This window comes from Halichoerus grypus, chromosome 3 (genome assembly GCF_964656455.1).
Source record: "Halichoerus grypus chromosome 3, mHalGry1.hap1.1, whole genome shotgun sequence".
NCBI classification, from domain to species: Eukaryota; Metazoa; Chordata; class Mammalia; order Carnivora; family Phocidae; genus Halichoerus; species Halichoerus grypus.
In genome coordinates this window covers 150,553,075-150,578,389 of record NC_135714.1, presented here as the reverse complement: position 1 = coordinate 150,578,389, position 25,315 = coordinate 150,553,075, and the positions used below count along the sequence as shown (strand labels likewise).

Below are 25,315 nucleotides of genomic sequence, written 5' to 3'. Positions count from 1 at the left end.
TATTTTAAAACTTTTTCATAAATATCCTAACAAGGATACATTCTTAGAGAATCTCAGAAGTTAGTTTCAGAGGCAGCAAAATAACTAAAGAAGTAGAAACACGATCTAGTGAGGACCCAGAAAGAAGGAACCTAGTCGGGGTAAATTTTACTGATATATCACAAAAGCGAAAAGCAGTAGTAGATGAGAGACCTATGGTTCCATCCATAGGGACGATCAAAAGACATTTAAAAAAACAGGTATAGAATAGTTCTAGTGCATATCCATTAGTGTCTTTCAGGATTTCAATACCAAAGAAATTGAAGAGCTATACCCAATGATTCCATAAATTGATTCCTATCCAAGTAGTACACACCAACTTCAGTTAACTGAATGATTGGATCTACAAATTAGGACTTATTCCACGATATTTAGCTTTCCCATCTAAGTCCCACTGTTCAACCTTCTTGGGTAATTAATACTGATTTTCTGTTTTTTCTTACCACCTATCCATAATATAAAATTCAAATAATTTATACATTTGGGATACTTAAGTCCTCTGTTCTATATTTTAAAATGTTGAGTTGAACATTTTGCATTTAAAACACTTTTTAAAAAAAATCAAATTACAATATTCTGAGTGATTTAGTTGGCTTCAGAGAGAAAAATAAGGCATACATAATATATAGCACCCATTCCTACAACTATTAACTATAATACAAATTATGAAATTGATATAAATTTTCACGACCACCACCCCCCAAAAAATGGTTCTCAGTGTTGCTACTGTTGTCAGTACTGGTTTTCCAGCTTCCTTCTCTCTGTGAATAGTATAAGAAACCTGCCATTTTCACTAGAAACATTAAAACTCAAGTGACACAACAATTAAAGTTTTAATTTTGTAGTTTAACTTTAAAGTTTCACACTACTCCACCTCTTCATCCCTCTACAACTTTCAGTTTGAAAGAAAGAGGAGAGATGAACCTCGGGATTGTTAAAAAGTAAAAATTAAAGGTATAATGTTGTTACTTGAGCTCCAAAAGTGTTGTAGTTTGTAAAACTGACAAGGTCCTTTAATTTTTAATGCTTCCCCAAGTGCCTGTCAATTATATAAAGCTGTGCGTAACGAATGGTATAAAATGCTGTTCCAAAGTCTTTAAGTTTTATTTTTTAGTGAATATATTTATTCCATGTACATTATGTTAAAAATGCTAGAATAAAAAAAAATAAAGAGCTACTTTTTCCAACTTATTAATCCTTATCTTTATCTAGGATTTTCACATTGTTGATGTTACTTTTCTTTAACCTGTTCTAATATTTTACCTTATACGTTCTTTATAGCGTTCCTATATAATCTTTATCCAGACCTATTCACAAAGTATAGTACAGATAGGGCAGCACAAGCTGCAGATGCCTTTGTTGGTAGTATAATAAATAACTTTTATCCAGGTTATGGGAGAATTAAGGGGATGATGGAGTTAGTGAAAATTCCAATTAATTAAGGGTTTAATAACAAATTATTTAGCTCCAAATAATCTCTCCAGGATTCCCCTCTCTCACTTTCTCAAGACCCTCAAGTTAATCAAAAGGGGTTTTAAGGTACAAGCTACTTACCAAATTATCTGAGAGAAAACTTTTCTACTACTTCTAAAAGAATTAAGAAATAATTTGGCTCTTTCTTTAATAAAATCAATATAGCTTTGTTTTCTGCAAAGATTATGTTGTCAGGGTAGTATATTCTTTGTAAATGTAAATGTATAATATTATGAGTTGATTTACTCTTGTTTTAAGTTGTTACATAAACATATTTTAAAAATTCCAAATTTCCACTTAATATAACTTTTACTATATTTTCAATAGCTACTTATATTTTGCATGCTATATGTAAATTAGGATTGAAGAAGTTTCAAATCATCTAATTGTATGTATAGTTGACCCTTGAACAACACAGGTGTTGAGGAGCCTACTGTCTATGCAGTCAAATCTGCATATAACTTTGGACTCCCCAAAAACTTAACTACTAATAGCCTACTGTTGACCAGAATCCTTTCCGATGACATAAAGTTGATGTAACACATTTTTTAATTGTATGTACCACATACTGTATTATTTTTTTTAAGATTTTATTTATTTATTTGAAAGAGAGAAAGAGCATGAGCAGGGGGTAGGAGGCAGAGGGAGAAGAAGCAGAGCCCCCACTGAGCAGGGAGCCTCATGTGGGCCTCCATGTGGGCCTCGATCCCAGGACCCCAGGATTATGACCTGAGTTGAAGCAGACGCTTAACTGACTGAGCCACCCAGGCGCCCCATACATAGTATTCTTACAATAAAGTAAGCTAGAGAAAAGAAAATGTTATTAATAAAATCATAAGGAAGAGGGAACTTGGGTGGCTCAGTCATTTAAGTGCCTGCCTTCGGCTCAGGTCATGGTCCCAGGGTCCTGAGATCAAGTCTTACATTGGCTTCCTGCTCAGCAGGGAGTTTGCTTCTCCCTCTCACTCTCTCAGTGCTCTCTCTCTCTCTCTCAAATCTTTAAAAAAAAAAAAAAAAAAAAAGAATCATAAGGAAGAGAAAATACATTTGCAGTACTGTGCTGTAAAAAAATCCATGTACAAGTGGACCTGCACAGTTCTGGGCCATTCACACCTGTGTTGTACAAGGGTCAACTGCATACGTATGCTATATAAAACAAAGAGAGGGAGGGAAGAAAGACACAAAGAGAAAAAGCAGACTTACTTTTTCTTCTGTGTTGCACAAGAAAACTTGAAAAATGTTTCTTTTCTTAAATTGAAAATATAAAGTAAGTTTTATGGGAAATCACTTGTTTTAATAAAAGGTAAAATACTGGTATATGAACCACAAGGTGGTGCTATAATTCCATGCTGGTACAGATATTTTAGAAGTTAACAGATTTTTCTTTTATAACTGTTAATATCTTGATTTTCATATTTTTTCTAATGAAAAAAAACCTAAGTGGGTTCATTAATTCTAGAAATATTTACTGAAATTCTACTAAATTTAAGCTTGTATGCTAACTTTAAAAATTCATAAATTTTAAAGTCTAATGACTAAACGTGTTACAATACTAAAAATGCCTCATTTCTACACAGAATTTAACATTAACTTTTAATGTTAGTTTCATGTGACAATATCAAATTACACATAGAATATAAACAGATAATAAAATACAATCAGATGATCTAAATAATAATAAAAAAGAAAAAAAACCTTTTTTCCTTCCAAATAATCAATTTTCTTAAAGATTACCCAGGGTTATTATTATATTTTTCATGTATAAAGTTAAAAAAAAGATCATTTGTCTAGTAACATATCTAGTAATTGAAAGTGAATTTCATTTTTCTCTTGATTTAACTTCATCTAAGACCTTTTCTCTCTCTAGAAAAATATATAACTTCCCATCACTTAAAAGAAAACAAAAACCATACTGTGTATCTTGTAATATTGGATGGCCACCATCTGTGTCTGTGCTGCTGGTCTTAAAATGTGTTATGGAATAGAGCACTAAAATACTCAACACATTTTTCATGGTGAACTTTCTGACCTGTTGCTAAATACAAAAAGAAAATCATACCCTCACTCTTTTCAGTGTTAACTGAAAATGTATTACTCCTTTCTGATTAAACATAAAATTGTATTTTTATTTAATTTTCAATGAGCATTTTTGCCTTTTCATTACAACATATTAGTCAGTACAGATGGCAAGATGGTGTGCATGAGAGCCTCCTGGGTACAATACACAAGTCCCAGTTGGAATGTTTCCAACAGGATGTAAACCATGGTCCACAAGTCTGTACTTTAAAAAACACATTACTTAGCACACTGCCAACAAATGTCAACACAAAAATACAGTGCTGTAATGACTTCACTCTGTAAAAGAAATGTACTGGCACATAAGTTTTCCTTAAAAAAGTAAAACAGAGTAAAGAAGTGTAATCATAGCATAAAAATAAGTATTTATTCAATATTGAAAAAACTCATATACCAAATGGAATTCAAATTCTTCATAAAAATATTGCAGTATATTAAAATTTATAGAGAATTCTTAAAATATACAACATGTACAGTAGCCAAAGGCCTAGAGAAGTTCACGCAGAAAATTCTATAACTGGTGATTTGGACATTTCAGTAACTCTGCGGTTTCTTCAAACCTGCAATACAACAAGTAATATTAAGTAAAAAAAAAGTTCATAATGAGGCATAGGATTTAAGTGGCTGAAATTATGCTTTTGAACCTAAAATAAATTTCAATATTTATCTATAGGTATAAATAATAACTTAAGTAGATACTATGGCCAGAGGGGAGAAATAGCAACCAAAGTCAATTATGAGTCTTTAATTCTTAGAGTGTAAGTTATTTTAATAACTATGAAATTTCAAAACAATATAGTTCATTAAAGTAGTAGCCTGCGTATAATATTACTTATGCAAGTTCATTTCATATTTCCTTTTCATTGCTCTTTAATCATTTGTCGTTTCACATTTGTACAAGATACAAGTATCATTTTTAGTAGTGCTTTACCAATAACTGTCTGAAAGACTGGCAATATTTTAATAATACTTAAAATGTCTCCAAACCATCCACCGACATATATTATTTTGCTAAATCAATAATCAAAAGTAGATAATACTCTTAACTTTCAACCAAAAATATCTCTGCACTGTTTAATCCCACAATTAATTCCATTAACAATGTTTTACATCACTTGTTGGAAACCAAAACAGTGACTCATCTCACAAACACATAACTGTAGGTGGATTTATTATCCACTAGAGTCCTGAAGGAAATTCCACACCTGATTGAGAGACCTTTAAGGTTTAAAACACATATGCACTTTCTATATATACTGTAATCCAATACAATTCCCTATAGAGAAATGAATTTCTGTTGCCCCTTTCTGTTACTTACATTTTTTTCATCCTTTCCATTTTCTGGATTGTTGTTTCCTTTAATTTAAAAAGCAACAAATTTAGGTGATTTCTCAAAGTAAACCATCATCAAAGATGGACCTTGAACATGTAAAACACACTCTAAAACACTGCATTAAGTACTATTTACTTATCATAAAGAATTTTTACGAGAGATTAAGATTTATAGTTTTGCTATTTTTCTTGCCAATGGCATCTCCAACTAAATCTAATGCTTGCTTGTTCTCCTGACCTTAGAAAGGAAATCATCTAAACAGTTGCCAGTTTTTCTTACCTCTGAATTCTCTTTCAAACCACAGTAACTACCAGTTGAGGTTCTAGGAGTTGAATCTGATGACACTGTACTATAGCCAGAGGATAGAGGAATACTTGTTTGCCTCTCCTCTTTGCTTTTTCTATCTGTGGAGAAATTCATTTTTAGGTTATCTTCCTTTCACAGTGGAGTCATATCTAAAAATTTTATGTATAAATTGAAGAAAAACAGACATTTTACTATGAAATGGCTACAGGTATAGATCCAGATAAATTTTTATTCTTTTTTTTTTTTTAAAGATTTTATTTATTTATTTGACAGAGAGAGACACAGCGAGAGAGGGAACACAAGCAGGGGGAGTGGGAGAGGGAGAAGCAGGCTTCCCGTGGAGCAGGGAGCCCGATGCGGGGCTCGATCCCAGGACCCTGGGATCATGACCTGAGCCGAAGGCAGACGCTTAACGACTGAGCCACCCAGGTGCCCCAATTTTTATTCTTTTAGGATAACGACCTAGACATAGAGATCTACATGTTAAAAGTAGGCCAGTAAAAATGACAAAAGGTACTATTACCTTTATCACAGCAATCAACTGAATAAATAGACAAGTTCATAAGTTTTAAGTATAAGCTACTGACTCAGGTATATTCCTTTCTTAAAGTGGTGGTAACTATTACTAACACTGACTATACTTTTTAAAAATCAAGAAACATTCTATCCTAAGTTAAAGTGTATGGAAAAAACAATGATTAAAATTCAGAGTTTACCGATTTCTTTTTTCCTAAAGAATTGAAAAAACTTCCAGTTCCAGTATGCTGATACCATTCATTCAACAAAATGATGGCAAATTTTTCCTACAACTCAGTCAATTATAAACATCACAGATAAAACATGCTGCTATTAAATCATGCCCTATCTAGTAATTAACAATTACTGAACTGTAATTGAACACAAAAAATTTCATAAAAAATGAACATCATATGAGGTCACTTCATTACCGTGATGAAACAAAATAAGACCACCGTCATGTATGAATATGGACAGGGACACCATGTAAGCAGTAAACACACAAATGACCAGCTCTCCCAACTAACATGAGTGCTGCTTCTTTTCCACTGAAAATTTCAGCTCCTTTTTCATTCTTATCGGTCATCAAACTGTTCCTGCTTCCTGATAGCACCCAAACTAGAAGAACCATCACTTCTTTAATAAACTGTCTCCAAAATCACCCAACATAAACCCAATCCTTACAATAAAAGCCTCTTCTCACTGATTTTTTACCAAGGCACAGAGATGCCTTACAGGCCCCCATGGAAACACATTTCTGATAAAAGGAAAAGAAATCACGGACTTCACAAAAACCATTCCCAACTTAATACAATCCTAAAGTCAGGTTGGTGAATTACTGCTCTCAACTTCCAAGTGAGATCAAACTCTGCTTCCATGTAGCATGTATATGTAAGGTGCAAAGTGTAAGAATTTATATATAAACTTGACTCTTTTAATTGATCACAGTTGGACTATAAACTTTGAGACCAGACATTTACCTTGTTCATAATCTATAAACCCATTTCAGATGGTAGCCTGTCTGCTCATCAGTCTAAGTCCTAGCACAGTAGCTTAAACTTGTATATGTGTTAGCTAAATGGGTTAAAGGTATGTTCTGTAATAATGTTAATAAAATTATAACCATGAAAATGCAAAAGCAAAGTTGGAAAAGGCAAGTTTTGTTTTGTTTTTTAAGATTTTATTTATTGTCAGAGAAAGAGAGAGAGCACAAGCAGGGAGAGCGGCAGCAATAGAGAGAAGCAGGCTCCCTGCTGAGCAAGGAGCCCCATGCAAGATTTGATCCCAGGATCCTGGGATCATGACCTGAGCCAAAGGTAGATGCTTAACAGACTGAGCCACCCAGGCATCCCAGGAAAAGGCAAGGTTTTGCAAATAGCAGGCATTCAATATTCTTTCACTATATAAAAAATTGAGCTCCATTATATACAGATATTGGATAGAAATACAGGCCTAATTTCTGTCTGCTAGACAGAACACAAGGTAAGATCTTGATCTCAAGGACCTCAGAGTTAAGCTTTAGAATTTGTTGAATAAATGAATGAATGATAAATGCAAAGAGGAAACATTTTACCAAATCTGAAATGTGTAGTCTAATAAATTTAGTGCCCGAACCACTATGTCATGTAAGATATGTAAGCTGGCTTTTTTAGCAATCCTAGGCTTCAGTACTCTGTAAGTTCAATACTGTCTTTGTTCAGGGGTTCTGCAGTTTCTAAAAAATAAGGCTTTGGAATATTAAAATGATCAAATACCTATATAAGTCATCATCCTGAAAACTCCTTATCATACCACCAATACCACTGCCATAATATTAGAACTTACCAGGATTCAGAATATCCATGTCATTACTAGATTCATAGTCTTCATTTGTTTCACTAAAGTCTATATATTCATTATTCTGGAATAATACAGATTAGTATTTAGAATAAAATGAAAAGAAAAATGTACTCGTTTTATATTCTTATTGTTAAGCATAAATATAAAGATGACATGATGAATGTTTAAACATTTTTAATTGAACCAGAAATTGAAATCCTAAGTAAATAAAAAAACAAATTTCTTAGATCTGACAAGGCCATGGCAAATTTGGTTAACCGTTTCTATGAAATTTATAATTTGATCAAAGTAAATGAGTGAAAACAGGAAGTCATGATTTTAATTTTTCCTGTCCATCTTTTCTTTTCCCTATAAAAATAGGCCATTTGTGCTATTAAAGAATATAACTTCAAGCTTCTCATAAAAATCAAACATTATCTTACCTTATTTTAAATGTTCAGAACTGTTCAAGTATTAATAGCTCTAAAAGCTGAACCTAGAGAGTTTTGCCAGGTTATCTTAGTTGATAAAGAGAAAAACAATAACCACAACAGCAATAAAATAGGCTGGATCTAAATAGGACCTCATTTCAACTAAACATTTTCCCACTACCTTAATATTATCTTAATTAGCTTTTCTAAAAGAATATACACTTAACAATGAATGAAAACTTGATTGTATCTGAGATATCCTATAAATGTTAAGGAAAGATAATACCTTTTTAGACAAAAGCATTTCTGTTTCAAGAAGAGTGACACGACTTAGAAGATTAGTCCACGTTTTTTCATTTACCATCACTCTTCCTTTCATTTTTTCTTCCAAAGAGTCTAATCTACTCTCTACCAACGTCAGTTTCTGAAGCTTTTCTTGGCATTGAGCAAGCATAGTCTGTAGTGCAGTAATCTCAGGATTAATTTTAATATCCTAAAATGAATAGAGAGGTTAAAAATTATATTACACGAGCTGAAATTCCTTTAAAACTCAACGTATCCCCATTTTCACTGCACTGTGTTATTTCAGTAGTTAACAACAGGCAGTATACCATGAGAGTTGAGTGTGATCTGTAGAGAAGCAGAATGCTTGGACCCTAAAACTACCTCATCTGAGGTGTATGACCTTGGTGTCTCAATTTCCTTATATATTAAAAAACAAACAAAAAAAACCCAAAAAAACCCCAGTACCTACTTTATGCAGTTCTTATGAGGATTAATTTGCATAAAGCTCTTAGAACAACACCTGGTGGTATGAGAAAACTGTCACTAACTTTTTTGTAATAGCCCCTAGCACAAAGCTAAGAGGGAGTGACAAAGAAATGACAGTGCATTGAGACTGTTCAGTTTGCTATAAAAAGAAAATAACCTTCATGACCACGTGGTAGTTTTTATAAGGGACAACTGTATACTGTGATGTACAGAAGTGACAAGAAACAGAAGACAGACAGAAAATGTTTAGCAGGAGCAGTACAGACTAGACACTCTAATAGGGTCCGTGGCAATAAAGTAATAGAAAAAGTATTCTAAGAGTGAGAAAGGGATGGCAAGGGCCCAAAAAGGAAAATGAAATGGCAGGAATGTAGTTTTTCCATTCATTAATGAAGGGAATAGAGAGTAGAGAACCCTCACTGTACAAAGAAGTGTATCTCCATCTCTCACCAGACTGTAAATTCCCTGAAGCAAAGTACTATCTCTTATCCATCTTTTTCTTACCCATAACACCTGGCCCAGTACCCTAAACATAAGCAGCAAATAATATCCATTGAATCCTATACAGTACACTTATTTATTCTTAAATAATGATAACAAAGGTATTGTATTATGATAAATAATTCAAAAGGCTAGAGACATTCCAAAGTTTAGATGCTGAAGTAATCATGTACATCAAAGAAATACTGGCATCTGTTAAAGAAGTCCAAAATTCTTACTTGTTGTTCAGACTTGATTTCAGGGAACTTTACTTCAGGAATCTTTATTTCGGTCGTCTTTAAGTCACACACATCAAATGTTCCACTAACATCTGTTACGGTACTTATCGTATCTTCAGGAATGTTAATACCATCTTCGTTATACAGGTGACGGATCACCACAGCTTTTTTCTGCATAGAGAAAAATATGTCAGAGCTGCTTAATGGTTTCCTCATACAACTATTTTAAACATAGACATAGTAACTTTGCAGAAGAAATATCCATCTTCCCTTTAAGATTTACCAAAGTTTAAATAACATATTAAGGTATATATCAAACCCTATTGATTAAACTGTTATTACTATTACTAATATTTTCTGTGATGAAATTGTTGTTCTGATTTTTAAAGCATTCTTATGTACTAGAAAAATTGAAATACCTATGCAATGATGTCTGGGATTTGATTCCTATTGTTTCAGATTTGGGGGGAAAGATGCTAGAAAAGTGGTTACAATACAGATGAAACAAGATTAAGAAGGGGTTGATACACTGCTGATAGTGGGAACAGGTATTTTTTTTTAAAGATTATTTATTTATTTATTTATTTGACAGAGAGAGAGAGAGAGCGAGAGAGAGCACAAGCAGGGGGAGCAGCAGACAGGGGGAGAAGCAGTCTCCCCGCTGAGCAGGAAGCCCGATGCGGGGCTCGATCCCAGAACCCTGAAATCATGACCCGAGCCCAAGGCAGATGCTTAACCAACTGAGCCACCCAGGCGCCCCGGGAATGAGTACTTTTATAAATGTTTGGAACATTTCATAATAGGTTGCCACATAATTAACATATAATCAAGAACTGGCTCTGTGAGGAGGACCCATTACAATTTTTTTTCTAATAAAAAAGCCAGAAGATATTAGACCTTCAGCTAATAATTCAAACTTAATAATAACAAAGGGAAAGTCCTAAGAGTAAGGCATGAGGTCAAACCATGCATTCACACAAGACTCTTCTCTGCCTCCTTCCTTTACCATAGACAGACTGCATATGCACTATAAATATGTCATATAATGTAAGACAGAATTCACAGATCACACTCTATAGGAGGCACTGGGAAAAGAGACCATTGGCTTTAGTACTGACTCAATCTCTGCCTATAAAGTACTGATTCCAACTTTTCTAAGTTGGAAAGGTTATTTATTTCCAACTTTTCTAAGTTGGAATACTTTATTTATTTTTTAAGATTTTATTTATTTACTTGACAGAGAGACAGCGAGAGAGGGAACACAAGCAGGGGGAGTGGGAGAGGGAGAAGCAGGCTTCCCGCTGAGCAGGGAGCCCGATGTGGGGCTCGATCCCAGGACCCTGGGATCATGACCCAAGCCGAAGGCAGTTTCTTAACTGAGCCATCCAGGCGCCCCATAAGTTGGAATACTTTTAAAAGTCACTCAAATTTTTGAAAAGATCTGGTGTCATTGATTAAATTTTGATTAATAACAAAGAATACTTGTTTTAAGAAAACTAAAAACAAGTTTAGGGTGCCTGGGTGGCTCAGTCCTTAAGTGCCTGCCTTCGGCTCAGGTCATGATCTCAGGGTCCTGGGATCGAGTCCCACGTCGGGTTCCCTGCTCAGTATCCCTCCCCCCTCCCACCCACTCTCTCTCTCTCATTCTTTCTCTCAGATAAATAAAAAATCTTAAAAAAATAAAAAGTTTAATGCCTTGAAATTTTGCACCTTATTAGGACAATTTAGATTATTACTCAGCACCAAAACTGAAATAGAAGATCGAAAAATATATTTAGCATATAAATAATATTTATACTAGTTATAATTATTATAACTAATATATTATATAATACTGTATATTATAATATATATTATACAACTAATATATTATATTAGTTATAATAATAGCTCATATTTAGTAAGTGCTTACAATGCCTGTGCTAAGCACAGGAAGGTTACAAAAAAGCAGTATAAGAAAATTCCTGTTTATATAAATTCGAGTTGGGGAAGGATACTGTATATAAACCACTTAGAAATTAGAAAATAAAATTGTGTAAAACTAACAAGTTAGGTAAGTTAGAGATTCAAGTGTACAAGAAGTATGGGCCCTTATTCAGAAACCATGTATCTTTTAATTCCTTTTCTTATTGCTCTTATTACCTGCAGCAAAACAGTTATATTAAAAAAAAAGTAATTAACATTTTCCCTTCAGTAAAATGTTAACTTTTTTATAAGCGCATAAAAGTATCTCTTTAACAGATTCTATTAATACAACTCATGCAGTTTGGACTGGGGAGAAATAGTTCTCTAGATTTTACTTCAGCCAGAAACTATTCATATCTTTTATCTAATGACACCTTATTTATCTGATATTCTATCCTTTGATCTCAGAAATGGTTTGCCCAAAGTGAAACACAGCTGAAAATATACTAATTGTTATAAAGTAATATTTTGCCCTCAATGTCTCTTGGAGATAGAAACGCTATCTCTAAATGCACTGGACTCATTCAGCCACTAGTATTCCAAGGAGACAGGGTAGGTAAGATATTTATTAACAAAGAGAAAATATTCAAAAACCTACCCCAAAACCAGATTATAGGTTTAAGGACTATCAATCACTGGATAATATACCCTACCACTATAGCTAATGGAATGCTCTTCATACATTCCCATGTTTTAGAAAGACTAGATACATAATTAAGAGTACATGTCAAGACCACATAATACAGCGTTTCCAAATCACTGCGTTCTACCTGGGAAGTGAGGCAGAAGTAGGGATTAGAAACATAAAGAGAAAAATTGTTCAATTTTACATCTCTATCTTCTTATAATGTGAGGACTGTCCACCAGATAATATAGTATACATTGTTAAAAATCCTTATGCTATATCCGACTAAAATGTTTTAGCTACTAGTCAGAAAAGTAAACTTGTACATTAATTAGGTAGATAATTCTTAGCACTGACACATTTTCTTTGTATTTTCTTACCTTTCCTGAAGTCATAAACCTGCCAGTGATGTCAATGCCAACAGGTTCTGTAGATGTTTTCTCAGTGCTTGAAGAAGGTTCTGACTTAACAGAACTGATTTTCTTTCTTTGTTGTGATGGAATCTTAAAAAAAAAGAAAGTATTAAGACTAATTTTACGTGAAAGCTGACATATTTAAATTACATTATTTAAATTTTCATATATGAAATACAACTGCCAAATGATAAGAATCTAATGAGACATGTCTTTTGAAAACTAAGAAGTGAGGAAAATGTGTTATGTTTGAACTGTTAGCTTAGGACTAGTAGCTCAAAGTCACAAATGTGTGAAAACAAGTGACCAGTATTTAAAAGAAACATCAGGTATATGGTTACCCAAATCTGTGAACAATGCAGTTCACAGTTGTATTTCTGTGTTAGTCTGCTATCTAGGGTGTTGACTTTATATGTTAAAATGCTGGGCCACTTGGAATAAGTTAAAATCAATTAATAAAATTACCTTCTCAAGACCACTCAATTCCTTGTGCTTTTTCATCACACAATTCAAAATATCACAAATAATTTGGATTTTCCATTCTGCAAATCCACATTGGAGAAACTGCTTTTTTGTCAAGATTGGTTTATAATTAAATTGATCACGAAGAAGCTGTAAAGAGGGAATAGATCAAAATCCAAAATGATAAATGGCCACCGGCTCAGGAACGTAATAACATCTCTGAGAGGAGAAGGAGGATCATGCCAGCAGATTAAAGGCACTAAAGAGATTCATAGGAGTGGTGTGAGTCATGACCAGGTAGGAGAGGTATTCACGTAGAAAACAGCTAGGTAGGAAGTAGCAGAGAATAGATGGCTGTCTAAGGAGATGAAAAAATATAGTCAAGGATCAAAAAGTTCAAACATCCTCATTGGTACTAGAAAAAATCCTTAACTTACTAGATAATAAAGAATACCATACCAGATGTCAGAAAACCATAATTTATTTAATTTTTTTTTTTTAAAGATTTTATTTATTTATTTGCGAGAGAGAGAATGAGAGACAGAGAGCATGAGAGGGAGGAGGGTCAGAGGGAGAAGCAGACTCCCTGCCAAGCAGGGAGCCCGATGCGGGACTCGATCCCGGGACTCCAGGATCATGACCTGAGCTGAAGGCAGTCGCTTAACCAACTGAGCCACCCAGGTGCCCAATTTATTTAATTCTTACACGACATGATTTATTACATAAGTCAGTAGTCCTCTGAGTTTCAATGTCTCTTTTGTAAATGAGAGAAACAGACTAACTAGACCAGCAATTTTCAAAGCCTATATTATAAAATCCTAGGATTTCTTAGAAGTGCTTCTTAGGTTTCCATGGAAGCTTGCTGGGGTTAGAGGCAAAGAGAGGGAAGATTAAACAGACTCTATACACATAAAAGCTCCCATTTCATCAAATGTAATTCACTACTTAAAAAAAAAACTGATTTGATAAATGGGTTTTACTATTTTAACAGTGAGAAAACCAGTGCTTGAGTAAAAATTAACGATAATCTGGAGGTATTCTTTAATCTTATGAGATGAAGTTCAGTATACACAGAGTACAAATGTAGATACTGAAGTAGATATAAGACATGGTCCCAGACCTCAAGGAACATAAAATCTCAAAGTTTTAGTTCCCTCTAATTAAATTAATCACAATTCTATAAACCACAAACTACTCAAAGTCACATTTCTAACTTCTGCCAACATGCCAAATTATACTGAAATTTGATATAAAAAGAGCAAATGGTAACCAATGACATTTTTACCAACTGCCACTTATTAGATTATAAAACATAAAGGGAGCTTAAATTATCTTGATTATAATAGGGACTGCATCTAAATGAGAAATGCATATGAAAATACTGTCAACTATATGTGTTGCACATATATAAGGGGTTATTATAAAACATTACTCTTAAAAATCATTCAATGACTTCTGAAATTATTTCATAAATTCAAAAATACCTTATAGACGGTATCTATAAAGCGCAAGTCATTCTTCGCTATGAGCTCTATATTGGATTCCATCAGAAGTTCTGCTACATAAGGTGAATATGAGGTAAGGGAATAGCTAATGATGGGCAAGGATGCTGCTGTATCTCCCTTTACCAAACTGTTTGGGAGAAAAAGAAAAAGATATTTAATGAGCATAATTACACAAAGTTAGATAAGAAAGGCAATATAAAATATGGTGTCAATAATTTTGTAAATTAACACTCCAGCCAAATAATTAGGAGATAAAACCCTCTAGATTCCATCCCCTACTCTAACTCAGTATAGCCAAATTACTATGAAATAACAGTTTATTTTCTAAAACAGTTAGCTCTTTAGTAACAGTACAGTCTATTCACCACAGTATTTGAATTTCCAAAGCTTAGCCTTATTTGATCAGTCCATTTTCTCTAAACAAATGTACCACCTTATAGTGCTTGAGTACACTTTATGGTTTTGCAAACCCTTTTTACATTACCTCATTTGCTCTTTACAATAAACCTGCGAAGGTAAAATATCATGAATTCTACGTTAGAGAGGGGAAAATAGGGCTGGAAAAGGCATCTACGGTAACTGGGCTGATCAGTTTGCAATCTTCCACTTGTATCAAGTTCAGTAGAAATCTGTGTCTTAGTGGAGTATGCTAATTCCTCCAGTCTAGAAAGGTATCCCATTCTTTTCTGCCTGTTATTCACTCTTATAAATTATTTGGCAAGGGACGCCTGGGTGGCTCAGTCAGTTAAGAGTCTGCCTTTGGCTCAGGTCATGATCCCAGGGTCCTGGGATCAAGTCCCGCATCAGCTTCCCTACTCAGTGGGGAGCCTGCCGCTCCCCCTGTTTGTGCTCTCTCTCTGACAAATAAATAAAATCTTTTTAAAAAAAAAAAGAACTCTCAAAATAAATAAATAAATAAATAAATTGGCAAATCTCAAGCCTTCCAGGAAGCCATCCTCAATTTTCTGATCCACACTGATCTCTTACAGAATGAGTCTCAGGGCATTCAGTGTCTGGTGCCTCATGCTCTGTCCTGTACTGTTTTCTACTTGTCTACACATATGGACCTTATTTTCTCAATGTGAAGTACCTTCACTGATTCTCCCACAACAAAGCAAGGAGGTATTTGTTCAATTAGCCAGTTATACGTGTTCAACTGACATAAAAATGCATTTACAGAAAACATTTGTTTTCCACAAAATTCAAGACATACATAAATTTCCCCATCCTCACCCCAATTTTTTTCTAAAAGGCAGAGAACAAGTATATAATGCTAGAATTACATTTTATTTAAGGACAAATATAAATTGTTTCTTCTATATTTATGGGTACAGTAATACTCTACCCAGTGAGAAAACTGCTCTGGCAACCTTGTCCATTAATTCAAAACAGGAAATGAAAACAATACTTTTGAACAGCAAAATCTGTCCATTTTATGCACATTCTGACTAGAAGACAGCCGGGGTCTACATTTAATACCGCTTGTTTTAATTTAAAAATCTTGATTATCTAGTTTCTAGGGACTTTGATTAGAAATAGTAATAAAACAGATATTATAAACTGGCACACTGACACAAAAGGGAGATGCTGAAAAAAGGTTAAAAATGGATAAGAAATATAACAATCAAAATATGTGTGGGGGGAGTGTGTATGTGGGTGAGGGGGGTAACCTGAATAAGCAGCAGCAAGTAGTGTTACTTATTTCAATAGACCCTGCAGAGTGCTACGTTGTGAAATAGTCTGAAAATTACTGTTCTTTTTTTTTTTTTTTTTTAAATGTTTTATTTATTTATTCATGAGAGTCAGAGAGAGAGAGAGAGGCAGAGGCAGAGGGAGAAGCAGGCTCCCCGCCTAGCAGGGAGCCCGATGCGGGACTCGATCCCAGGACCCCGGGATCATGACCTGAGCCGAAGGCAGACGCTTAACCATCTGAGCCACCCAGGCGCCCTTGAAAATTACTGTTCTTAATGATACTCTTCAGTCAGTTAGAAAATCAAATGTTTAGATTCCAAACTCAAAAGACAGGAGAATAATCGGTATATTTTCCAAGTATTCCTATCCAGAATGTATCTTAAAATGATGCTTCAAGTAGTAAGAAGAAAATGTGGCTATTCAAACTGGTTAAGTCCCAGCAAGACAAGAAAGTAGAGATGTCCCTGTTGTAAGCAAGCAGGATGATTGGTACATGCTGTGGAGCACCTTCTGATTCTCACACAGAAGGCCTGGAATCGGTCATTAGAGCTCAGGTTTCTCCCACGGTCCTCACTATCCTTTCATTTTGCCATCCCTTGGGGTTACAGATCTCCCTACAGTCCATCCACACGTATATGTAAAGCACATCCCTAGAACATCCACTCTTACATGTCACGCACATTATTCCAGGATTCTCTTTTTTTACTGTTTAACCAAGTTTTACTCTACTACTTGAACATATAGCTAATCTGGACTTGTCCCTTGACGCTTACTCATTGAATAAATGTCTAGTTAGCTACTAACATGTGCCAGGCACAATTCTAGATGTGAGGATATTGCAATGAACAAAACAAAGTACCAGTCTTCAGCTTATATTCTAGTGGGGAATACTTTCAATGAATAATCCCAGGTAAGAAGAAAAAAAAATATTAAGGGATAGAAGATGAGAAGGGTACCATATTTAGATTAGCATGAATACAGAAGAAATGCATGTTGCTACATATTACAAGCAAGTCAGTCCTATTTGGAAAGTGAAAACTACAGTGAAAGGTTCAAGTGGGGTCTATCAAATGAGTTAGCTTAATAACAATCTTTGCACATGGTGTAAGCTGTCATAAGAAGCCCATTAACTAGAATCTTCCACATCAAAAATACCATCTAACTGAATGTGAGAGGGTAGCAAATTATATAATTAATGAGATTCATTATACTTTAATGAGTTAAAAAGTTGTATAGAAACCATATCTTGTACAGATGTATATTGTGGTTCTACTAAAAGGTGTTTTAAACCTCGAGTTAGAATTTTTCATTGATTCATACTTATAAAAAAACTCCTGTAATTCCCTGCCTTCTAAATTATTTTAATCATTTCAAGGAAAATTTTAAAACAACCCAGGTAAAATTTGTCTCTATTTAGATACACCCCCACTGTTAAATCTTAACTCAAATAATTATCAAAAAGAAAACAAGTAAGTGTGATACAGAGCTTACCCAACACAATCCACCTCTTGAGGATAATTTAGTGAGCGAAGCACTTGTTCTAGGTTCCGTAAGCTTCTTTTTAAGTCGCCTGTTGCCATTATTTAACATTACATTCAGCTCCAGCTTTTGAAATAATCTAATTTTTCACCTAAAAATAAAAATCCATAAAACACTGGTTAAGTCTATTTCTGAATCTTTATTTTGTTCACATCTCTTACAGGCACTAAACATATTTATCTTATCTTAGCTATTTCTGTGCTAACTTATCTTCCCTACTGGTCCAGTACGATCGTCTACCTACAGTATATTCCCAAATATAAGATATGCTTCTTCCCCCAAATACTTTCCTTACAAAAAAAAAATGTTTGCCTTATGTTCATATTCTTACAATGTGTCTCATGATATTCTCCCAAATTGTTTATTCTGAACAAAGTACCATTTGGGAAGAGAAATCAACCTGAAATAATCTCCATCAATGACTATTTTAGATGCTTATAATGGTTACATAATAAACTCAGTAAAAAAATGGAGACAAAGGAATTTATTACAGATTTAGTCATTATTCCCAGGGCTTTGACCTCATAGTTGCCAAAAAGATGCTTTGCTTAAAAAATAAAAATAGATGAGTTAAAAAAAATTTAGGATTTAGCTTGTAAAATATGGTGGATTAAGTACATGTTATCTTTATTTCTTCTGTTTTAAACATCAGTAAAATGAAAGTAAATGATTAAAAACCATATATACTCACCAGGGCAAAATGAATTAGAGGGGATTCCACATGACAGGAGAAGTATCAACAAAAGTTTGGAAGATGGAAAGCAGATGAATAAGTGAAAACCAACCTAGCACAGCAGAGACAGGCTAATTTTATCTGCCCATTTAAGAGGAAACAAACAGCAGCAAGATAAGTTCAGAAATGAGGGGCCCTTAATGCTTATGAAAGGCTAAGGGGTAAGACCAAGGGGGCTGAAATAAGGATGATTATTCGAAAGTCCATGTAAGGAGCTACTAAACCCTAGATTTTTAATTTCCCTCCCCCCCACCCCCTCCCACATATTTTGTTCAGCTAGGCAACTACCTCTCTGCATCCCCAGGTTTACCAATGAGTTTTTAGATAATATCAGAGCACAATCAATAAATTTTTAAATAAGTTGTACATCATTAAAATTTAAAACTTCTTTTCTAAAAAGACACCGTTAAAAGAATGAAAAGATAGTTCACAGACTGGGAGAGAATATTTACAAAACACATTGAATAAAAGACTTGTTCCCAAAATAGACAAAGAACTCTTATAAAAGAAAAAAAAAACAACAAAAAACCCAGCCAATTAAGAAATAGGCAAAACATCTGAACATTCATCTCACCAAAAAAGACATACAGATGACAACAATCATATAAGATGCTCAGTATTACATGTCATTAGGTGATTGCAAATTAAAAAAAAGAGAGAGAGATACCACTACAGACCTATTATAATGGCTAGAATCCAAAAAACTGATGATACCAAATATATGGGATATGGAACAACAGAAACTCTTACTTATTGCTGGAAGAAATGTAAATGGTATAATCATTTTGCAGGACAGTTTAGCAGATACAAAGCTAAACAGTCTTACCATACAATCAGCAATCATGCTAACGAGGTATGTACATATACTATCTTGCACACGAATGTTTATAGCAGTTCTATTCATATCGTCAAAAAGTGAAAGCAACCAAAATGTCCTTCAATAGGTGAATGGATGAAAAAAATCGTGGTACATCCATACAACAGGATATTTAGTCAGCAACAAGAAAATGAGCAGCAACAAAAAGACATGGATGGACCTTATTGCATCTTCCTAAGTGAAAGAAACCAGTCTGAAAAGGCTACATACTGTATGATTTTAATTATATGACATTCTGGAAAAGCAAAACTGTAGTGACAGTGAAAACAACAGAGATCAGTGGTTAAACAAGGACTCAGAGGGAAGGAGAAGAGAGGGTTGAATAAGTAAATGTAGGGAAATCTTTTAGGGTAGTGAAAGTATTCTGTATGATACTGCAGTAGTAGATACATGACAGTATGCATTTGTCAAAACCCATAAAACTGGATAGCACAAAGAGAACCCTAAGGTATTCAACCTTTAAAAAAACCATTTAGAAGCTGGGAAACCCCAGGACAGAATGCAGACTGTGACAACAGAATCTAACTGTATTACCAGTGTGTGAAACAACCTCATAGAAGCTGATGGGTGGACAAGGCGCTAAGTAACTTTGTCAATGAGTGCAATATACTTGCATATAAACACTGTACCCTAGTTTATAAAGTTGTTTCCCAGGTACTTAGGAATTAATTAATTCTGACACTTCTATGCATACACACTGGAATTGAACAATTAAGTAAACATATGGCAGAACAGAAGTCGAAGTTTCTTACTGCTAGAGTGGGAATTTATAGACCAGTAAGGAGAGGAGACTAGAATGAGCCATGCCTGCCTAATCGATCAGAGTTAGAAAATTCCAGGATGAAGTCATGTTCAGTTTAATATAGATAAAGATAGTTATATACTGAAGGATTTCTAGATATGTGTATATAGACAGCTAGTATACATGTATTTCCTTTCTCTGCCAGCTGAAAGTGATTAAAAGCAACAACACCTCAGCAGTAAAGAGCACACCTCACATTCAGATCTTAGTGTGTATAATGTTCTCCAATAAAAGAAACCAGGACTCCCTGTAGAAATGGTTAAATTCTAAGACTGGAACAGAACATATACAAGATGAGCCTGAAGTATTACATAGTTCCAGAAAGTGAGAAAGTATACACACAAACCAATCCCAAAGTGATGGGGTATGTCAATAGGACATAGAAGACAAATGAAACAGTTCCCAGTGGTCAAAGGCAAAACTACCTGAACAACAAAATTAATTTAATACTATTGGATTATAATCCAAAGTATAAGCAAAACAAAAAATGAATTACTATAATTCAGTGTATTAACAAATAAAGGAGAAAATGTTATCATTTCAATACATTTCATAAAATTCAACATTCATTCGTAATATAATTCTTAGGACATTAGAAATAGAAGGGAACTGTGTACATTTGATGAAGGATATCTACAAAAAAAAAAAAAAAAAAAAACCTACTGCAAACATCATACTTCAAAATAACAGAAGCTTTGTTCCTGAGACTGGGAATGAATCTTGTTCCCTCATCATTTCTCTTCAACATTGTACTACAAGGTCATAGACAGTACAAAAATGCAAGAAGAAGAAATAAAAGGAATAAACACTAAAAAGGAAAAAATAAAATTGTCCTAATTCACAGATGACGTAATTGTATATAAGAGCCCAAAAGAAATAAGTGAATTTAGCAAGGTTGCTGCTGGGTAGAAGGCCAGTGCATAAAAACCAGTTGTATTTCTCTGTATCCCTCAAGTAATTATATAATTTTTAAAACAAACTTTCTATGTATAAACCAAGTAGCCTCAAAAGTATCATAAACACGTGAATAAATCTAGAAAAGATGTATAAGACCTCAAAACAAAAAACCCTAAAACTTTATTGAGATGTATTAAAGAAGCCCTAAATAGAAAAAGTATACAACTTGTTTAAGAATTGGAAGACTCAAAAAATTGATCCACAGATTCAATGAATTCCCCCCACCCCCCCCAAAAAAATCTCTCAAGGTTTTTTTTTTTTTTGATGGAAATTGACAGGCTGATCCGAAAATGTATCCAGAAATGCAAAAGATAAAGGATAACTAACACAATCTTGATAAAAATCAAAATTGGAAGATTTAACCACTGGATATCAAGACTCATTATAAAGTTACATTTGGAATTAGTGAAAATATGTACAAATAGAACAATGGAACAGAAGAGTCCAGAAAAAGACCATGCATATATTGACGCTAGATTTATGACAAAGTTGACGCTGAGTAGCCCTGGAGAAAGGATGGTGTTTTTCAATAAATGGTACCATGTCAACTTAATATCCAGATACAATAAATAAATCTTCACCCCTTGATGTAAATGGTACCTCACATCTTTTACCAAATTAATTCCAGGTTTATTGAAGACCTAAACATAAAATGTAAGACAACCAGGCTTGCTGGAGATCATAGAGGAGAATATCTTTGATCTTCAGGTAGAGAAAGATTTCTTACCTTATGACTGTTAAAATGAACCACATTAGAATTAGCAACTCTGTTCATCAAAAGACACCTTCAAGAGAGTGGAAAGATAAACCACTGAGAGAAAATGATGCTGTTGATCTATAAAACCAACAAAAAGATTCATATCTAGAATATGTAAAGAATTTCCTTCAAAGCAATAAGAAAAGGAAAAACAATAGAAAACGGGAAAGAGACCTGAACAAGAACTTTACAGAAGAGTAATCAAGTGAAAAGACATTCAATCTTATTTATCATTAGGAAATTCCAAAGTAAACCCAAAATGTGAAACTCACACAATACTCTGGAAGGGTAAATTAGTACAATTACTTTAGAAAACTTTATGGCGTTATCTACTAAAGCTGACATATAAAGGGCCTAGGAAATAGGAATACAACTCCAGAGAATATATGTACGAAACAGAGTATGGTATGTACACGTGCACCAAAAGACAGGAACAATATTTGAGATTTTAAATAAAATAGTTCATTTTTTAAATTCCAAAGAAAATACCATGGCATTATATTTTTAAATGACTCATTGTATGGTGTACCTCTTTTACTAAATTCTCGAGATTATTCCCCAAAGAGGTTCATATAATAAATACTGACAGGTAAATAAATGGTTAAGAATCTTTGCTAGAAAGAGCTAAAAGGCTTCTAAACTGTAAGTCTAGTCAATCAGTAAGGCAAAGCCCAATAACACACTTAAAAGAGATCTATTTGTAACTGTTCATGGACACTTCATAGAAGGAAAATATGTAACAATACCTTGAATAATGAATCCTCTGGGAAGGAAGCTCCTTTAAAATGAAGTCATTGACATTAAAAACAAAACAGAACAATTCATAAATCAGGTAGAGTTAGTATAATCTTTTCCCCCAGTCAACATTCTAGTAGTTGCCCAGGATACAAAATAACTCCTTACACACTTTCTCTGTATTTATGCATAACTAGAGGTAATAAGGTCAGCAATTTGCAAAATCCTAAATTTAGTAGGCTTTCTATTTTAAGCCCCTAGCTACTGAATTCTGCTTCCCCCCCCTCTTTAGGAACACAGTATCTTCCTGTTCCAAGACTCCTCTCCTTTAGCAACATGGTAAAGAACAGGTTATTGAGTATAATTTATATATTCATGCACAGATTTTAGTATTTTTCCATTAATCAATTACTTCTAAATATTTACATTTTTAGGCAGAGGGAATTTCAGGTACTGCCAAATGAGAGAGAACTAGAAAAAGAGGAAGTGATCCTGAAATCACGTTATACAAAATACTGGCCAAGAGAATAAGCCTTATTTAACATCTTTTAGGATGACTAGGGGAGAGATGGACATAGGGAAGCAGTAAGAAAGGACTTCCCAAGACCAGCCTTTACTTTCCTGCGAAAGATGAAGTGGGAACTAATCTGGTTGTAACTGCAAAAAAATGTATTCTTAGGTACTGCCACTGGCCAATGTAGTATTGTATTAAGTTCCAGACCCACCTATCTTAATATGATTCTTCTAGGGTACCTTTTCCTCCTAAGACATTCTATAACTTTAATATAAATTGTATCTCCCTCCACAAACTTTGTTTAATTCTTCCAAATGTATATTCCATGTTTCTAGTACATGTAATTTTGTTTTATTTAACACTTTATGGTATCTTTCCTTTCCCTGAAGTTCTGAAACATATATCAATGTCTCATATTATTTCTACCTCTGATAATGGACTTTCTGACAACAAAGTATGTCCTTGGAACACATCCTCTTCAGTACCAGCAGAATAAGTATTTTGAAGAAGAGTAAGATACAAGTACAGTTGGATCTGTAGGTGAAGGAGATAATAAAACAGGATAGAAAAAATAAAGGGATAAATAAAAGTGAGAATTATACAAAAAATGACAGCTACTGTTCTACATTTTCATGAAAGACTTTGCTAAATCTACTATAAAAGTGAAAAACACTAAGACATTAAAAGAAGACAATCTACAAGTTATGCACATTTTAGCACAGTACTTTAAGAAATGAAAAAATAATTTATATTTTAAAAATGATTAATGTTTTCACTTTTAACCCTTATCAAAAGAAATTAAGAGAAAGGAGTCATTACTCCGCTTGTAGCATAGTTTCAACCATTAAGATGGACTCAATACTGCTTCCTAGCATCCTCTCTGGAGTTCTCTCTGCAAGTCAGACCTGTTCAACTAAACTTATTGGGGGAGACGTAGTGAAAAAGGTATACAGTAGCAGTTTATGATTTTTAATCTAGCTCAATCTCATTGCGATTAGAGGTCTTAAACGATGCCTCTGAATGGAATGCCATTGAACTGAGAGTGATTTTTCTTCAGAATGAAACAAGTACACTGACTAATTATTACGGTCCATGGCTAAGAGTTTGTGACGTATCTTGCAACACTACATATTATCTAAAAACCGTGTATCAAAAATAGAGTAGATATGAGGTAAAATTAAGTTTATGAAATTTTCTCAAAAGATATTAGCGGAAATACTGCTCTAAGAGATAGAAAGGTCTGTAAAAGGGAAAACACAGAAAATTGGGGAGAAAAGGGGGGTACGGGACAAGAATAGAGCTCAGTAGGACTGCTGTGTTCACCTAAAACTGCTCACAAATACAAAATATTCGTGGATAATTTTAGAAAAATAGTCCTGTGTACCTATAATTTCGGAATCAAAATGCCAAGATTGATTTTTTTCGCAGCGAGGGGGAAAAAAAGTAAGTTGTCTAGAAGGTAGAGAAGTACGGAAACCCAAGGAAAGGCAAGCAAGGAAAACTCACTACTTTCACCCCTTTCTTCTAGTCAGCGTTTCGGAGTAGGATCTTTCCTTAGCTCATAGGTTCCAACTGAAGGAATCAGTCTGTAACTTCCCAACCGTACCCCTAAACCGAGAGAATTCGCTGCCACGATTCTTCTTATTTCGCTGTTTATCATAAGGCTGTACCAGCTGGGTATATAGGCAAGGCATATCTAGGACTCCCCTCCCTCCATTTGATTTAAAAGGATGAAAAGGCAGACCTGGTCATTCGCTCCCGCCCGTGGTCTCGGTAAGGGCAGCGGGGAGAGGCTTCCCCTGCTTAATCTGGGGCGCACTCTCACCAGCCTCCCCAGCAGCCGCCAAGCAAAGAAGAGGGCCCCGAAGGCCTCTGGCCCCGCACAGCAGGGAGAGGGGGAGGTAGCATATGCGACCAGAGATAGCCACCGGGACCCAGCCTTCAGCAGCGAGTCACTGCGACCGGACGCTTGCACCTGCGCGCACCCCTCGAGTCGACCGTTTGTATTTAAACAGTGGGTCGAAGCCCGCCACGCGCCGCGGGAAGACCTTACAAGCTGCCGGCTCCTCGGTGCTTCACGATTCCTCGCTGCAGATTCCACACCATGTTTGTCCAGACCACTGTGGAGACTGACTCTGCGGAGAGGTTTTTCAACGGCCAGTCCGATCCCAAGTTGCAGAATAAAAGTTTGTCTAGTGTTGATGTTTAGAGTGGCTCGGGGTGCTATGTGAGAAACAGGGAATCTATAGCGAATCGT

The 25,315-nt window shown here is 34.6% G+C and overlaps 1 protein-coding gene across 7 annotated transcripts; it reads right to left on the bottom strand.

Moving 5' to 3' along the window:
- Window positions 1-3,933: 3,933 nt before the first annotated feature.
- Window positions 3,934-25,305, bottom strand: CEP44 (centrosomal protein 44). Of its 7 annotated transcripts, XM_078069440.1 has the most exons (14): window positions 24,803-25,305; window positions 23,485-23,592; window positions 22,556-22,587; window positions 18,375-18,468; window positions 17,636-17,774; window positions 14,432-14,579; window positions 12,951-13,097; window positions 12,453-12,575; window positions 9,483-9,653; window positions 8,279-8,485; window positions 7,568-7,643; window positions 5,201-5,325; window positions 4,907-4,944; window positions 3,934-4,148 (listed from the first exon to the last, which is right to left on the bottom strand). In XM_078069440.1, the coding sequence occupies exons 5-14, from the start codon at window positions 17,722-17,724 to the stop codon at window positions 4,100-4,102; spliced, it is 1,173 nt and encodes a 390-aa protein (XP_077925566.1). In that variant the 5' UTR covers window positions 17,725-17,774; window positions 18,375-18,468; window positions 22,556-22,587; window positions 23,485-23,592; window positions 24,803-25,305; the 3' UTR covers window positions 3,934-4,099. The 7 variants fall into 7 exon arrangements, with proteins under 7 accessions (XP_077925566.1, XP_077925568.1, XP_077925572.1 ...); XM_078069442.1 differs by lacking the exon at window positions 18,375-18,468; XM_078069446.1 differs by lacking the exon at window positions 18,375-18,468 and having other exon boundaries at window positions 17,636-17,762.
- Between the last annotated feature and the right edge of the window lie 10 nt (window positions 25,306-25,315).

Coding starts and splice junctions, on each gene's coding strand:
- CEP44 (XM_078069440.1), bottom strand. CDS start 17,724: ATGGCAACAGGCGACTTAAAAAGAAGCTTACGGAACCTAGAACAAGTG. Junction 13,098..14,431: donor TTATAGATACCGTCTATAAG/GTATTTTTGAAT, acceptor CCCTCTTTACAG/CTTCTTCGTGATCAATTTAA. Junction 9,654..12,452: donor GGTTTATGACTTCAGGAAAG/GTAAGAAAATAC, acceptor TTCTCTATGCAG/AAAAAAGCTGTGGTGATCCG.